Here is a 17032-nt window from a genome sequence, read left to right on the forward strand (position 1 = left end):
AGCACAGAGTCTGAAAATGAATCACTGTCCAAAGAACATGTCAAATATTAATAAATACCAGTAATCAAAGAGTAGAGCTGTAGTTTGAAATAGTTTCAAAAGAGACTTGAAGGGGAAAAAAACTTGAAGGAAGAAAAAGGTATATAATAAAAGTATAGAAAAGTATGTAACTCTGAGTATTCAGATTTTTTATCTTTAGCAATTTCGAATGATTTTTCAGCCAGAAGGTACTTTTTTTATTATATTAAATTCGTTGTGGCATTACTGCAAAAATGCCACTGGCATTTACATTCTCTTCAGCCTGCCACATTCCTAAAAATCAACCAGTGCGATGAACAGTGTATTATTACATACGTGACACCCATAGAAACTTAATTGTTGTTGGGATCCCTAGTGCATACAACAGAGAACACGCGTAAGCAACCAGTTCATTAAAAAGCCATTTTTTGCACTGGCAGTGGGCAAACCTAGCCTTGTACAGACACAAAAGGAGATGTTCCTGTTCAAATGATTCATGATTATTCTTCACACTTTACAGTAAGACCCCCAGCAAGTGCAACCAGGGAAACCAAGAAATGTGTAGGAGGAGCAGCACTCTTCACACCAGCCAGTAGTGGACTCTGGCACTGATACAACATGCTTAAGCTTCAGCACAGAGAATCATCCTCTGGACTGGACCAAAGCAGGTTCTGGTTAATTTAACATGGTAAAAAAGTAAACCTATCTTTCATCCGCTACAGCATGAAGCTCACCTAGTACAAGTTTTACTGTTTGCATTCAAGCATTTTCATTACAGCAGCTGTGGCACAAACAAAAAAGTAGTCCTGAAAGTCTGCAGAACAGTCTGAGATTTAGTCAGCTATTGCAAGGTGAATTTGCAGGCTCTCAAAGCCAAAAAGTGGTTCATGCTGTCCTAAAAGAAGTAACTGATAAAGACAGCAGGAGGAGCTCTCCAGGGATCTTCATTTTTCTCCATTGCTAAGGGGAGCCCAGGGAGCCAGACCAGAGATGAGACAAACCTTTGGCTGTCTACCATCAAATGGCACGAACTCTGCCCTGCAAATGGCAACTTCCACTATAGAGGCTGCATAATGGAGAGACAGGTGTTTGAACTGGTTTGGGATGGGGCTGTGCAGGGTCCTGGGACACTACATTGAGAATTTCCTTTGCACAGTATTCTCATCTACACTGTCAGTTGAGGAATAGTGAAATGAGACAAACATAATGTGAATATAGTTTTCTTCACCTTCTCTGACATAAATCTGTTGTCATTTTACAGGAGCTCTGCTTTTGCTATCTAGAAGAGAAGACAGGTACACACATTTGCAGAAAGTCCTAGTATATTTCTCTCTTTCCGTAACAAAGAAGCATACAATTCATGTTATTGTATCAGCAAAAATTATACTTTTTTACCTATTACCTTCAATTCCATCCATGCCAAGTACATTATACTGTAATTAAAGTATATTGTATGCATTATCTGTAAAAGGGCTGTAATCATTTCAACATACTTTTGAAATACATTAATAGAGTACCTATAACACACAAAAGTTGAAAATTATGAAAATAGAATACTATAGTATAACTACTTTTAAGGTTTTCTTCTTAGCAGAGTCCTAGGAATATCAGAATTTATGGGCTATGTTATCCTGTCTTCACTATTTTCTTAAAATGAGAAAAACTTGCAAGAGACTAGATACTTTCCATAGAAGTAGACCGAGATGTCTCAAGGCAGTTCACGGAAAAGCAGAGTAGGTATCAGATCATGAATGAGACTATATGTAATGATTTTTTCTTTGAGAGAAGACAGGGAGAAAGGGAGGGGAGCTTGCACCTTTTTAGTTGTACTTCATACGATGGATGACTACTTGAGACAAGACTGAAGTTCTGATCAACTGGGTCATGTCTACCACTTTCATCTTTCTGAGTTGGGATATGATGACCTCTACATGGATGGGTTAAAACAGTCATTGACTTTTATGGGAGTTTCATAATTAATTCAAACGGACGACATATTAACACTACTATCCTCTTCTGAATTATTTTTTTCTTTTAATGATTAAAGATTTCCCCACATTATCGGCAGGAATAATGTTATCATTATGCAGAAGGGAGTTATGGGAAAAAAAAGTGAGACTTTTAACCAAGGCCTTTAGTGACAGGAAAAGAGGCAACAGTTTTAAACTGAAAGAGGATAGGTTTAGAATGGACAGAAGGAAGACATTTTTTACAATTAGGGTGGTGAGACACAGGATCAGGCTGCCCAGAGAAGTTCTGGGTGTCCTATCCCTGGAAGTGTTCAAGATCAGGTTGGATGGGGCTTTGAGAAACCATGTTTAAGGAAAGAGATCTCTGCCCATAGCAGGATGTTGGAATTAGACACAAAGGTCCTTCTGACTCAAAACAATTTCTGACTCCATGATGTACAAACATAGATGAATACAATGCATACAGCATCAAATTAATTGATTTTCTGATTTTAAGTACTGTGTGCAAGAATGATGGTTGGTTTTGTTTTTCTTTTTCTTACTCCCTTTGGACAATTCTTCTCTTTACATTAGACCAGACTACAAACTCAGGAAATCCTGCACGTACCTGCTTCTCTCCACTGGGCTTCTTGTGATTTAACAGCAGCTCCACAGCCCCAACCACCTCCTTCCGTATGGCATGCAACAGAGCGTCTCCCACATACACGTTAAAACTTAGGAGCAGCTCAATGAGCTCAAGGTTCTCATTTTCAATTGCAATAAGGAGTGCCGTTCTTCCCAGGGGATCAATGCAGTTAATATTGATCTTGAAATAAATTTCTGCCTCCTCCAGAGCTTTCTTTACGCTGGCGTAATCTCCTTTCTCCACGGCATTCAGATAGGCTTTCTCTGAATGAGACAGTTCGGATTCTGCCCGCACAATGCGAAGAGGAATACGATCTCTGTAGGGAGCATTGACGCTTCTCTTGTAGTAGAACTGGGCCATATTTTATGCCATTCTAATATTTGGTCTCTGCAAGATGAAAATAAAGATAAAATCAGTAACTGAGCTTGGGAGTATGATGCACCATATTAATATTTGCAATATGTAAGTACTTAAAACTCATACTAAAAAGTGATGTTGAAATATGTAACAAATGTTGTTAATAAAACGTAAGCAAAAGTGGAAGCCAAGACAACACTTATTTGTAACTTACCAAGTCAAAGCATATCTGTCAGAGTATCATGTGTTTATATGCTTTTTTTAAATCTGTGGCAAACAAGAAATTATACGATACAACAAAGTTTACCACAAAAAGTGTAGCTCCACTTCTTCCTTAATTTCTTCATTCAGTCCTGCATGAGCACAGTCACCTGTCTCAAACACTGTAAAGTCCACAGAAAGACTTTGCCATGGGAAAAGCACAGAAGGGAGCAACAGGATGGTGACCACCCCAGGTCTGACAGAGGTGAGATCTGGTTAGCACATCCTGGTCAGCGCATCCAGACACAAAATTCCCACTGCAGCAAACTGTGTAGAGAAGCAACTGCTCATACACGTATCACTGGTCAAACAAAGGTCACTCCAAGCTATGGGAAAGATGGCATCTGCAATCACCAAGGCCTCCCTCTACCCTTTAAATATGCCTCTGTGGATATCTTGAATGTGGACTGTAAGATAAATCACTACTGCAGGGACTTGAGATAAGTTAAAGGTGGTACTATTGTCCAAGTGTTGTCTCAGACCTAGGGGGGTTTAACAAAGCCTGGGGAGAAGAATGGATCGTTCATAATGGACATAAAGAAAGTAGAATTTATGGGTAACAAGGAAAGGTAATTTAAAAGCTGTGCTGAAATCAACTCCAACTGGGTGGGTAAAATGCAATTCTGGTGGAGAGATCATCTCTGATATCCCACAACAAATCATATGTTGCTTGAGGATTGTGTGTGGACAACTAACTATAGCTTTTATATCTTCCAAGCTCTGCTTAAATACCCTGACTTATCTGTGGCAGGAACAGACTGCACAGCTCAGTGGGGAGTTTCCCAACTAAGATATTGATTCAATCTCATATGCTACTAGAAAAACATTCACATAAAATGCTTTTGCAACCAGAGCTTACGAACTTATAAATTAAAACTCAGAACCCAAAAGGAAAAACAAAATCCATAGGAGAAAAATTTCCAAGGACTGGTAGATAATAGTCACAGTTTTGATTCTGAACTACTCAGTTCTAAACTAGAATTAATACAGAAACATTGCAGCTATAAAACAACTCTAAAATCTTACATATAGAAAAGTATATAATGTCTGTCCATTTATTCTGTATACGTTATTCAAGGACTTTGAAAAAAAAAATCCATCTAACAAAATGATTTTCTCCTGGTTCTATCTTCCACCTGGGAAAAAAGAAAAAGATGAAAAAAAGAGTAAAGAGGCAAGAGAAAAAAAATTTACCTCAAAGAACAAGGTCCACAAAAAATATTTCCCTCTGCTGTTCAACTGGGGGTTCAACATCTTATTAGAGAAAGAACTGGACCATCTTGTAATTTTCTTAGCTGATAATGCAAGCTGCATCAACCCTCTGCCTTTTCCTCCACTTTCTTCAGTCATTAAAACAAAATCTCTGTTGAGATTCTATAGAAATCTTTAATACATATTTTTTTATTGTGAAGTTTTCATTCATCAAAAAAAAAAAGCCACTAAACACTCTGAGGAACATAGTAATTAATTAATCTGCTCTCTATTTTCTTAAACAGTGCAATGAGAGATATGTACAAAGGCTGTTACTGAGTTATTTTGTTTTCCAGAGCAGATCAACATGGCTTGACATAGGCAGGAAAAGGTAAAGGAGATACATGAGAAAGAACTCTCCTCCACATCCATATACAGGAGCTGAGGAATTGCAATCCTTTGCAAGATGTTTCCCAGTTCTCCCTAAAGGAAGGTATCAGTCTACAGTCTGGGCTAATAAAGGTTGCACAGACTGTGGATTATGTTCTGTTAGTCTCACTCTAAGTAAAATAAATTTCAAATCCATTGCACAGTTTTATACCCCTGGAACAGACATCACATTCTTAATGCACTGTATTTTACCACTTTATTTTTCATTCTTTCATTTCTAAACTGTGAGTTCAATTCAAGGAGGTGAAATTTTTTATGTTCAGATCCAAGTTAACAGATGTAAATGTAGTTAAAAAGGACATATCTACAAGAAAGGTGGACTGCCATATTCCACGGACAGCCACAGACACTTTGAGTTTCACTTCCCTGTTCCCAAACTCAAGTAGATTGGTTGCTGGATGTGTGTGGAAGGGCATCCTGCCTGACTCCAGCTGCCAGCTGAAAAAGACTTAGGTCTCAACAAAGGCTCCATTTCATATCTGTTAGGCAGACGTCAAGTTAACCCACAACAATGTACACACATTATTCAGTTTCGTACTATCTACAGAGTTTCCCAAGACCCCTGAGGAAAACTGAGGGACTTCAACTCGGGGGGCTAATGCTAAAGGCTCCTCTCTCTTGAAAGCACATGAATAAACAGATCATTGTCTCCCCATTTATTAAACCATGAATTAACATGTATGAATGAAACTGGGCATCAGAGATGTTTACTGTAAAAGAGCACAGTCACCTACAGATGGGATCAACCATGATTTCATGTGGATGATTTGGGGGTTTCTTGTTTCTTTGTTTTTATGTTACGTCTGATGAAGATCTTTCATTGCGTAAGCCGTAAGGAAAATGCCTTACAGTTGGAACCCTTTTTGTTTACCTTTTCATGATTCTTGAGAAGTAGATCTAAGTTTAGTTTGTCTCCTTTAGTAGAGACATATTAAAAACACATTTTCATTCTTCTAAATAGCTGTCCCCTGCTAATCTCTATTTCTTGCCTGCATCAAGTCCTTAAAATAATTATCCATAAACAAAGTTTTGTCGCAAGTAAAAGTCTATGTTTACATGTGATTAGAAAATACAGATTGATTTGCTGATATAGTACAGTCTTGAAAGGTGATATAAATATCAAAGATAATGGCTCCATGGGTATTTACAAAAATAAAACATTTATCTTTATTTTATCTACAGGTAGATGGTGTTGTGTAACGACTGTTACTATTCTGTCACATGTAAATGCATGCATATGACATTTACATGGAGCTGTAAGACCTAGAAACAGCCAGCAGCAGTACAAAAGCCTCCAATTGCTCTGAGTGTCTTGGCAGGAAGTCTAAAGAAACCAGAGGTCAAATATACTAGGCCAGTGTGAGGAGAATAAAAGAAAATTACTGTAAAACCTTATAAAAAGTGTAATTATAGTTTCTACACTGTCCATATACCTGACATATAATAAAAATACTTCAGAGAAGAAATAAAGACAAAATAGCTCTATATAGTGCTTTTGGCCATGCCATGGAAATATCAGCAGCACCAGAGCAGGAGAAAGAGATAAAAAAAGGGAATCATAATACTTCGACAGAAAAGTGATTTCTATTAGAAAACTTTTTTTTCTTAGCAGGCAGCTTTGTTTGCATCTGCTACAGACCACTATTTCAAATTATATGGGACTGTTTCTTTCATATGTTGCTTTTCAGGGAGGAATGCTGCCTTCTTTGCAAACCTTTCCATTTCCACTCTATGCATATTGCATATGTCTTAAGAAAAGCTGATGTTATTAATTTTAATAATCCTAAATAAATAATTGGGATTTTTTTCTGCTGCTGTATCATTGTGTATATGTAACTAAACATGCATATTATATATGTGCATAAACAGGCACACAGATATTTTCCCACCAAAGCTCAAGAAAAACTGCAATCAAATTTCCTTGGCATTTATTCAACTATATTTGCTTCCTCTACATATATGCTCATATCCTCCCTATTTTTCCAGGTGACCCTGACTTGCATTTTCCTTGCTTGCTCTCCCCCTACCCCAGAACAGGTGCGAGAGGAAAATTGGAGTGAGCCACCAGCAGGCCCCAAGGGCCTCTGTGACAAGCCACTTGTATCACTGCTCACGGACCTTTCAGCGGCAGAAAGGGACCCCAGTGACAATCCATCTCCTTCAGCAGATGGGCAGCGGGAGGGATAGGGATAAGCTTCTTAATATCCACAGGTGCAACTTCTGAAATACTCACTGGCACAGCCCTTCTAAAGATACTTTATTTCCAACATTAACCAATGTTAGACATGCTATAGCATTCTAGTATATATATATAGATAAATATAGCCCTATACTATACAGCTTCTTATATATCATCAAAAGCACACTTCTGATTTTGCTCATAAGTTTGTTTTTCAGATTATTTGCATGGGAAAAAAAAAAAAAAAGGTAAAACTTCACAAGTAACTATGGCATCACCCTGCTCAGGAAATCAGAACATTTATGACAAGTGAATAACATGCATATTTCTCTGTGATCTTCTGAAACTATTTTATATGCACTTCTCATGGCAATGGAAAGTTTCTGACATTTTCTAGGTTCATGAAAATACGAAATTTTCTTTCTAAAACAGACCTGTGACATACCAGCTTTAATCTGACACAGAACCCTATTTGATACACAGTAAAAATGATGTTCAAAGAGAATTTTGGAAAGCAAGACTAACTCTGATAAATCCCAGGCCAAATGAAGTATAAAGTTCCCTCTCTGTCAGTCACCAGAACAGATTGTTTTATTTCAACAAGAACAAAAGAAATGCAGATAAGCCTCTGATTTCTGAACCCAGCATCAGTCCAGATACTGCCTTATAACCAAATATCTAGACAGCAACTTTAACATGCTCTAGCACTGGGGTCAACTGGAGAGACTGTGCCCATACTGTTAAACATACTTCACCCCAAAACAGGACAGCTGAATGAGAATTATTTTCTGGGAATAATTTGGGGCTATGCCAACTTCTAGACTGTGCCTGGAAAGTGTGTAGGAAGATGTTAATTGTATTGAGCCAGCAATTGGGTTGATTCCAGGGACTGCTTGAAGAACTTCAAGCTGCAGGTGATGGAGTTTCACTGATCATGCTTGCCTTCTAGCACTGTTTATTTTACAATTGTTATAGATGGCAATACAGTATGTTGGGTCCTTACCTGAAAGTAATTTTTCCTTGTTAGAACTACAATGAGTTTCAGATTCGAAAGCTAACAATATCAAATGTACCATTTTGGCCTATAACACTGATTCAAGCATGAAGGATGACTGAATAACTCAGTATGGCGTACATTCCCTATAAGGCTGCTAATTTGGAAAAGAGCTAAACCTCTTGGTTTTGATCTGGTTTAAAATGCCCTATAATAGAAGTTTCAGTAAAGCAAAGAACATGAGCTAGTATATAGCTGTAGTGGATGAAGCAGGCAGTCATTTCATCTGCTTACATGTGTTCTGGCCTCACAGTCAGGAAGGCAGGACATGAGCTACCAAAATAAACAACTTCTAGGGTCCAAGGTCCAATGGTTGTATGGTGGATTAAACTCCACCAGCATTTTATATCAGCATTTTAAGAGATCAAGACCTAGGAAAATCTGAGTCTGAGACGCTGAATGTGATAAACCTTTGATGACATGACACAGATTACTTACTTTGATGTTTTTTTGTAAAAGACGGGATGCAATTTATAGTGTTGGGGCGGGGGGGGGGGGGTGTTTAAAGCATGGTGCTTCATATATAGCATAAAGATGGTGTGTAAGTTTACTTAATGCCAAATGGGAGGAAACTTTTCCCTTCTGGGGCTGATGTGACACCAAATCTTAGTTGAGAATGACAGATTCTTATAACAGTGACCTTTAAAGTCTACAAGACTACTACCAAACTGAAGTTTGAGAAATATCAAAATATAAATAATAAAACCATTGAGACAAATTAGAAATTATTATCAGATCTTAGAGGGGTAGAATGATTTGGGGTCAAGCATACAGTATTGCAAATCTGCATTTTTTTTAAAACAACAGATATTCAAGAACTTGGTTCTTCAAATACACCTAAAACTAAGCCAAATTTCATTTACCCTATGAGCAAAAATCTGATAGCTCACCCAAGAGTAAAAAAAAAAGCATCACTAGGTCACAAAAGTATCATTAGATGACAATACAAAATTCATGTTCCCAGTTTATTTAAACTAGAAAAAGGCACTCTTCATAAAAATACAAGACGCATGGTTACCTCTTGCTGTATACAAATGTTCCTGAAGCTTGAACTTCAGAGGGAAATAGCGACTCGTTTAAACCTGCTACCAGAGCAAAGGAGAGAAAGACTGCTTTCCACTGACTGACATGAACTTGTTCTTTGAAATGATGGAGCATGAATGATGTGAGTCCAGCCTACTCACTGTAGGCAGTCAGTTTAGGGTGGGAAGGACAGGGAAGGCAATAACACAGATAATGATCTTAATGAGTGACTGCAACATCCAGTTGAGTCGACCTTCCTGTATCCTTGGCTGGTGTTATTCTCCTGGGTAAATTCAAGGAGCTCTCCAAAATAGTTTTCAAGATAAAAGTACTTCAGTGTCATCTGGCTACATAGAAGGCTGCCTTCCAGCATTTCCAACAGTAGCACTGACCTAATGCTCTGTGGATGAGATCCTGCAGCAGCCACACAGCACGGCAACATTTCTCAGGGGACATGGGGAGTGGGCCATCCCTGCTCATGGAGAGGGTGGGTGGTCTTTCTCCAAATGAGAAGAGGATGGGAGAAGAAACCTGTACACAATCTGTTGAGAAAAGGGCTGGGAAGAAAGGGTCTGACTGTGCAAGTTCACTTGCAGAGGAAAGGAGAGCGGATGCAGATTAGGTTGGGAAATAGAGGACAGGAGCATTACTTGTGGGAATTATGCTACAAATAGCAGTGACTTTTCTAAGTTTCAGGGTATATTTTCACACAGAACCACGTCTTCCCATGATGAAGTACAAGGCAGCATGCAGTTTGGCCAGAAAAGGGAGAGTTTGGGCAGACAGCCCAAATACTTTTAGAAAAGACTTGTTAATAAAAACACACCCCTGTGGGTCCATTTTCAGATGTACAAGCTGAGCCAGCCCGAGGATAAGTTAAAACACTTTTCAAGTATTTAGGGCCAATAGAGAGCCAGCTGTGAAGAGATTTGTGTTCATACATATATCCTCACATAAACATTTTAGTACTGGCTGCTCCCCTCAGAGTGGCATGTGTATATTGTGGGAAGCCTCCAAAGAGGCTGAACTTAAAAAAAAAACCAAGCCAAAAGCTGACAATAAATAAAGGCTAGTTAGGGAAAACTGTTCAAGTTCTGGAATTTACTAGCCTGTTTCCACCCACATCCTGCCCTCACACTGCTTAGAGACACTTGAGTTGGTGCATTGTAATAATTTTACTAAAAGACATCAAGAAAATAAGATCAGGAAAATTTATTACCTTAGGTCACCTACCATAATAATCCAAAAACTCAAGTAAAAAGAATTATAATGATCAATTAAATTGAAATCAAATTGACATAAAAGCAAACCATTTAAATTCAATAGCAAGGAATGTTCCACAATTTATTTAGTTAGATAACACAAAATGTAGTTATACAGGTCTATAAGAAGATGATCACCCATTGGTAATAAACCCCAACAAAAGAATTTGATCGAAATCAGTCAAATGTATGATTTGGTTGTTTAACTTGTCTAACAGTGAAACCTATTTACTATTTGTCCAAAGCCTTTTTTTCCTTGCGAAATTGTACACTTATGTGATGACTAACCCCTTCCTGCTGCCATAGCAATAAAGACATCAAAGTGACAAGCCCTATTAGCCAGAAATCATAAAATGACAGTTTCATGTCACTCAGGACCTTTCAATGTATAGCACAGAACATGCCCTAATGAATACATCGACAAGGTATTAAATAAGGCTTATTAAATCCAGAGGAACAGTTCTTTCCAGAAACTTTCCTGCATGGCCAAATTGTCATTTATACATATGCCCAAATAACAATTCAGGATTAAAATCTCCTGCTAAATTACTACAGGAGTGAAAAATATAAATAGTAACAATAAGAGAATTCTGACTGCTAGGGAGTGATGGCACCAGAAAACTGACATGTGGATTCCCTGGCTGACAAAGGCATGTCTATTACAGTGCTCTATAGATCTGTGACCCAACAGCAATTCTGTGAGATTGGTAACAGCTCAAATACTTCGAGCACCCTTCAGGAAGTTTGTATATTCTTGTGGGGGAGACTGTCAGAAGAAGGTACATCGCTGCACTACAACACAAAAACTATAAAAATAGATCACCTGAAAATCTGAACAACAAATCTATCTCCTCAACACTTTCTTATGAATTGCTTTCTGAAGTATTATATCTTCTCCTCAATAATGAATCCTCCCAAGCATATAATTATTTCAGCATCTTATTCACAGAAAAAATGTATTTGACTGATAAGAAAATAGGAAATAATTGATACAGAAAACTTTCACTGTGAAAAATGCATCTTTCAATATTTCCAACTGGCAGAAGATTAATTCTGTACTCTTTCAGCCAAGGCTTTTACTCATCTACTTTAAAAAGTAATCACCCAGATTTATGTCTGGAAATAGCGAGTAAATGCCTTCATTTTGAAGCACCTGTGTTATGCTTTCTTCACCTTAAGCCAGAGGGTACAAGTTCATCTAAACGCAAACCGGCCTGACTTGGATTCCCATTGTAGGAATACCTTCTTGGCAAGACAACCGAATAAAAGCTGAGGAGAACACCAAGTAACATTAACATTTCAGGAAAATGACAGTTGATTATCAGAAACAAATATTTTATCAGAAACAAAAATTTGAAACAATATTTTAACCATCAAGAAGCTCAGTTGTTTTAAGAGATTCACAAATTTAAGGATTACTATAAATACCTCATCTGAACTCTGGTATAAGGCAGGTTGAGGGCAAATCAGCATGGCTTCCTGGTCCTGAAAAACCTGAACTGGAAAAGGCTTCCTGAGCCACCAAATCCAGCCTCTCACAGAGGCAATTTCCACCAAGAGTACGGATCTGTGAAGATCAGACTCCCTGTCAGAAGTAGCTGGGATCCCCCAGCTTGATCCACTGATTCTGTGAGTGGTGGTGGACAGAGACTGATTCCTCCAGCACGACAATTTCCTCAGTCCTAAACAATGTTTAGCCGTTAAGGATTACTGAAAGGATTATCTTTCTTCCAGCATAGCTGGAGAAAAAGCTATCCCTCTTTAGATTTCATTTGGCCAGACTGTACAAATATGTCTCCTTTACAGCTCCAGCTTATTCCTTGAACATTGGTGCCACCTGAAAAATCCAAGAATGCTGTTCCCAGTTACTCTCCTGAAAAGGCACAGATCCCCTCTAGCTCTTACGTCACACCCCAAACCCCTGGTACCCTCAGGCATTCAACTAGTAATAGATGTCTACAAGTGGTCAGCTGAGTTGGACCTTCGGACTTTTCTGTGTTTGCACTAGTCCTTTGCCACACCACTTTTTCTGAGCGACAAAAGTGTACTTGTTACTCCAAGACACATTTTCCTGCCTTATATGATTTCAATAATTCTCTGTCTCATGCTTAGATATTTTACTTGATTAAGTTCCAGATCTACAATCAACTTTTTCAAGACTACATCATAATCGTCAACCTGTAATCTGCTGATAACTGGTGTTCTTTTCCACCTCAGCTGTTTTCAGTCAATAAAATTCTGGTAAAAGGAAAAAAAATCCTTTTAAAAATTATTTAGTAAATGGCCATGTAATTTGCACTTTTAGACAGATAAGAATAACCTTTTGTACTCTGCTTCCCACAATAGTGGAATAACTGGTCTCAAGGGCAAAGCAAAATAAAGCTCATAATGCAAGTACCTAATTCTGCAATGATGCACATATATAAGAATATTTTCTTCCAGTAATCATCTTCCTCCCCAGAGCTTGAGCTTCAGTCAGTTTTCTCTACTTAGATATATCACACAGGTCTCTGCCTCTGTTTGTTAGTAGTCAGTAAGTCCTTGACTCCATGACCTCTTGTGGTTAAGAATGCCAAATGCTCCCTGTGAACATCATGAACTTTGTATTTGAAGACTTTGTGCTAAATATACCCACCACGTTATTTTATTAAGATAGGTGGAATATAAATATGAGCCTCTCTTCTTTCTTTTTCTTTCTTTCTTTCTTTCTTTCTTTTCTTTCTTTCTTTCTTTCTTTCTTTCTTTCTTTCTTTCTTTCTTTCTTTCTTTCTTTCTTTCTTTCTTTCTTCTTCTTTCTCTTTCTCTCTCTCTCTCTCTCTTTCCTTCCTTCCTTCCTTCCTTCCTTCCTTCCTTCCTTCCTTCCTTCCTTCCTTCCTTCCTTCCTTCCTTCCTTCCTTCCTTCCTTCCTTCCTTCCTTCCTTCCTTCCTTCCTTCCTTCCTTCCTTCCTTCCTTCCTTCCTTCCTTCCTTCCTTCCTTCCTTCCTTTCCTTCCCTCCTTCCTTCCCTCCTTCCTTCCTTCCCTCCTTCCTTCCTTCCTTCCTTCCTTCCTTCCTTCCTTCCTTCCTTCCTTCCTTCCTTCCTTCCTTCCTTCCTTCCTTCCTTCCTTCCTTCCTTCCTTCCTTCCTTCCTTCCTTCCTTCCTTCCTTCCTTCCTTCCTTCCTTCCTTCCTTCCTTCCTTCCTTCCTTCCTTCCTTCCTTCCTTTTATTGCTCATATTTACCAATAAGGCAAAACGAAGGCTAAAAAAAGATTTATTAAGGCTAAAAAAAGATTTTACTGTTTAGTCTTCTTTCCAAGTGAGTTGAATGACACCCACCCTTGCCTATTACTAGTAAATAGAAGAGGTAAACATTTTAGATATTAACCACATTCAGTAGTGCCACACCCTGATGCAACCTACATAAATTTAGACAGCCTACTAAGATTTCTAAGTTGGAATGCATTTATCTTGGTCTCCTTCTAGAGCTTGCAGAAAAAGAGAAGGAAAATCCTGCTGCAAGCAATTCAATCAAATCTCCATTTCTTTCTTTTGACTGGTACAGCTGAGTATGAATCTAGGCACTTGGAAGAATTCTCTGAACCGAAGATATTCAGAAAGAATGTTTTGAAAAGAAAAGACCCGAAAATAAGAAATTGCATTTGGTCAAAACCAAATGAAACCAAATACAAAAGGAAGACAGACCCTACCTTGATCAGAACTATCAGGAACATCTCCTGATATGCAGGTGCCTGTCACTGTTGTAAGCCAGATACAGCAATAATGCCAGTTATGCCTGCAATAATGCAGATTATGAGCCAAATTTACTTTGGAAAGATTTTCCTTTGCAGGAAATTTATTTACTCTAATGTTGTTCTAAGTAAGTACACAAATACCAGCACATAAGGGAGTGCACCATGAGTTGTGCCACATGTTCCCTTTCAGATGCTGTACTATAACAACATATCAGACCATTTCTGGCCACTAGAAATCTCATTAAATGTCCTGAGATATTAAAGAAGATCACAGATCTTCTAGGAGTATATAGGTACAGTTCTCTGTAACTGGCAAGGGAAGTAATACCTACTTTTCCTTGAAACTGGTTTTCTGAGAGATGAAACTGACCCCAAGCTGCACAAAGAAGTTGAGCTTCAAATAGATATGTGGAAGCTGTTAACATTATTCTTCATTGCGCAGGTGTATCCTACACTCTCTGCAATCCCCAGCACGCTGACATTGTAGTTACATACTGAGTGTAGGAATTTCTTTCAAACTCAGCTGCTAGTGATGGAGCTTCCACCTGCGATTTTGTTTTTTCTTCTAAAGATGAGAGAATATACAAAGCTGAGCATAACCCAAAGATAAAACCAGCTGTTAGTAACAAGGCCATGTACTTCTACTAACTAATGTTGATGCTCTGTTTTGAAAGTAATTATTTTATTGGCTCCATACGTCTACTAGAGTAGACGTATCATTGCAAAATACACTGTTTAAAATATAAATTTTCAGACTAAAAATACTCATAGTTGATACTCTAGCAGATGCATGGAATCAAAAATAATGGTGGAAAACTAATCATGACTACGACGAATTCCATGCACTGGAGATGCATTAACTAAATAAGCAACAGGTTGTTCTGGCCTGACAGAAATATCTTCCCTGAAAGCACAACCCAGCTTTTACACATTCTCAGAGCAACATCCCCTCCAGCCATTGCTTCCCAGCCACTGAAGTAGTGTCCTCAGCACAGACCTCCACTGGTCGCTGGGGGCTGCACTTCTTCCCAGGGCTCACACTACCTGCCAGGCCACCCACAGCCAGCTGTGCTGGACACTGCTCACTGCTGAAGTGGGTTAGTGTCCTGATGTTATGGGCATCACAAACAATTTCTATTCAAGTTTCTATTAAAGGAAATCGAAAATTATGGCATTCTTTCCATTGAGAGTTGCAGCTTCAGACATTAAATAACCCTTAACAAATAATCAGGAACTGTTAACATGATACCATCCATCATGAAAAGAGTTGATACTATTTTACCAGTGCTGTAAGGAGAAAAATCAGAAAAACAACTGAAAATAATTCCACTTAAAATTAATTTTGTAAATAGAAAGAAGAGTTCTTTTGGGAATGATTAAGACTCAAAACATTCAAAGTGATTTTTTTTCTTATAGCAGCAAAAACTTCAGACTGTCCGATATCAGGGATAGCATGTTTCTGAAACATGGATACTTTGAGTTCTTTACACCCACTGCTTGCAACAAGGGGGAAAATTAAACTGCCATTGGTACATATTGTGCTTGAGTGCTCACTTATCACTGGTTGTGTAAGGAGATGCTGACTCAGGTTTTAATATTGTTCACAGTAACAATTCTCATGGTAAAACAAGCTATTTGTTTTCCAGAGGTAGAATTGTTTCTAGACTAATCACACTCATTTGCTAAAATAGTAAGACAAATGGGACTAATTCAAGGGTAGTATAATTTAGACATTGCCTTTACAGAGTTGTTCCAAAGCTCATTGCACAGTGGCATGTCAGTGAGAACTTAAGCTAAATGTCTCAAAACATAAAGTCAACCTCAAGGTAGAAATACCAGCTGTTATTAAAACTCTTCTCCTCAGAAACAGTTACTCAGTTTGACTGAACAAGAGTATCTGGATCCTGAATTTTACAGGTATCAGTAAGCGTGAAAAATGTCCACCATTTTGAGCAGAGGCTTAGCAACTGGTAGGACCTGGCCAGAAAAGAAATTTTAATATAAAATCAAGAGATGGGCAGTGGATCATGCAACAGAATGTGTCCATTGGAATATAGTAAATAACACAGAATTGAGAATTACACCCAGTGGAAGTGGACCCTAAAAGTATACTCTCATTTATTTATGAAAAGCAACCAACTGTTTGGATGAGAGTTGTGTCAAAGTGCTGCATATATTTGACAATCATTTACTGGCAAGTTTTTGGCAAGTTTTTGCTTCAGGCAGTCTCATGTCCTTAAACTACTTCTTTTGGGAGAATAAAACTGTGGGTGGGATTCAGTTCAGGGTTAAGACACCTACGTTACATGTCTAAATGTAGACATCGATACTTGAGATAAGTCCCCAAACTCCCTCTGTTGTCAGTAGATAACCAGGATGGGATTCATTTTCTAAACAGAGAATGACCTTTAAGATATCCTACATGCCTGAGAAATCCTTGGGAAGTGGCCAAATAGAAAATAACCTTCTTTGTCCACAGGTAGAATCCAAGAAGGATGCCATATCAGATACCACTAGACACATACCTGTTAGCTAACTTTATCACAGCTTTAGTCAGTAAAACTAGCAGTACTTGCAAAATTATTTGACTTGCCTTAGGGATCGACATGCCAGTCAGCTCCAATAGGTCATAGGCTGTTTTCTCACTTAGCACACTTATGGACACCTGCATGAACACCCTGTGTGGGCCTGGATGCAAGTGCCACAAGGCGAGTAGAATTCAGTTGCCTGAATATTATGTGCAGGGCCACAAGATGATACGCTGAGGTCTCAGCTATGATCCGGTTCCAGTGAAAGTCATGACAGGCAGGGAACAGGCTGCCTCTAGGGCAGGTATCATCTGCCAGGTTAGACACTAGGAGGAGCCCAGGAGCACACTGAATTTAGATGTCTGCTGGGGAAGGAAGAATGA

The 17032-nt window shown here is 38.5% G+C and overlaps 1 protein-coding gene across 1 annotated transcript in view; it reads right to left on the bottom strand.

Annotated features, from left to right (window-relative positions):
• TRPC4 (transient receptor potential cation channel subfamily C member 4) overlaps positions 1 to 17032 on the bottom strand; it is a 132328-nt gene that overhangs the window by 79023 nt on the left and 36273 nt on the right. The window contains exon 2 of the mRNA XM_066176050.1: positions 2596 to 3000. Within this exon, the coding sequence (XP_066032147.1) occupies positions 2596 to 2973 (378 nt within the window). The 5' untranslated portion in view covers positions 2974 to 3000. The remainder of the gene's footprint in view (positions 1 to 2595; positions 3001 to 17032) is intronic.

Source organism: Chamaea fasciata, unplaced genomic scaffold (genome assembly GCF_029207755.1).
Source record: "Chamaea fasciata isolate MVZ Bird 193981 ecotype frontalis unplaced genomic scaffold, bChaFas1.0.hap1 SCAF_2, whole genome shotgun sequence".
Classification (NCBI taxonomy): domain Eukaryota; kingdom Metazoa; phylum Chordata; class Aves; order Passeriformes; family Sylviidae; genus Chamaea; species Chamaea fasciata.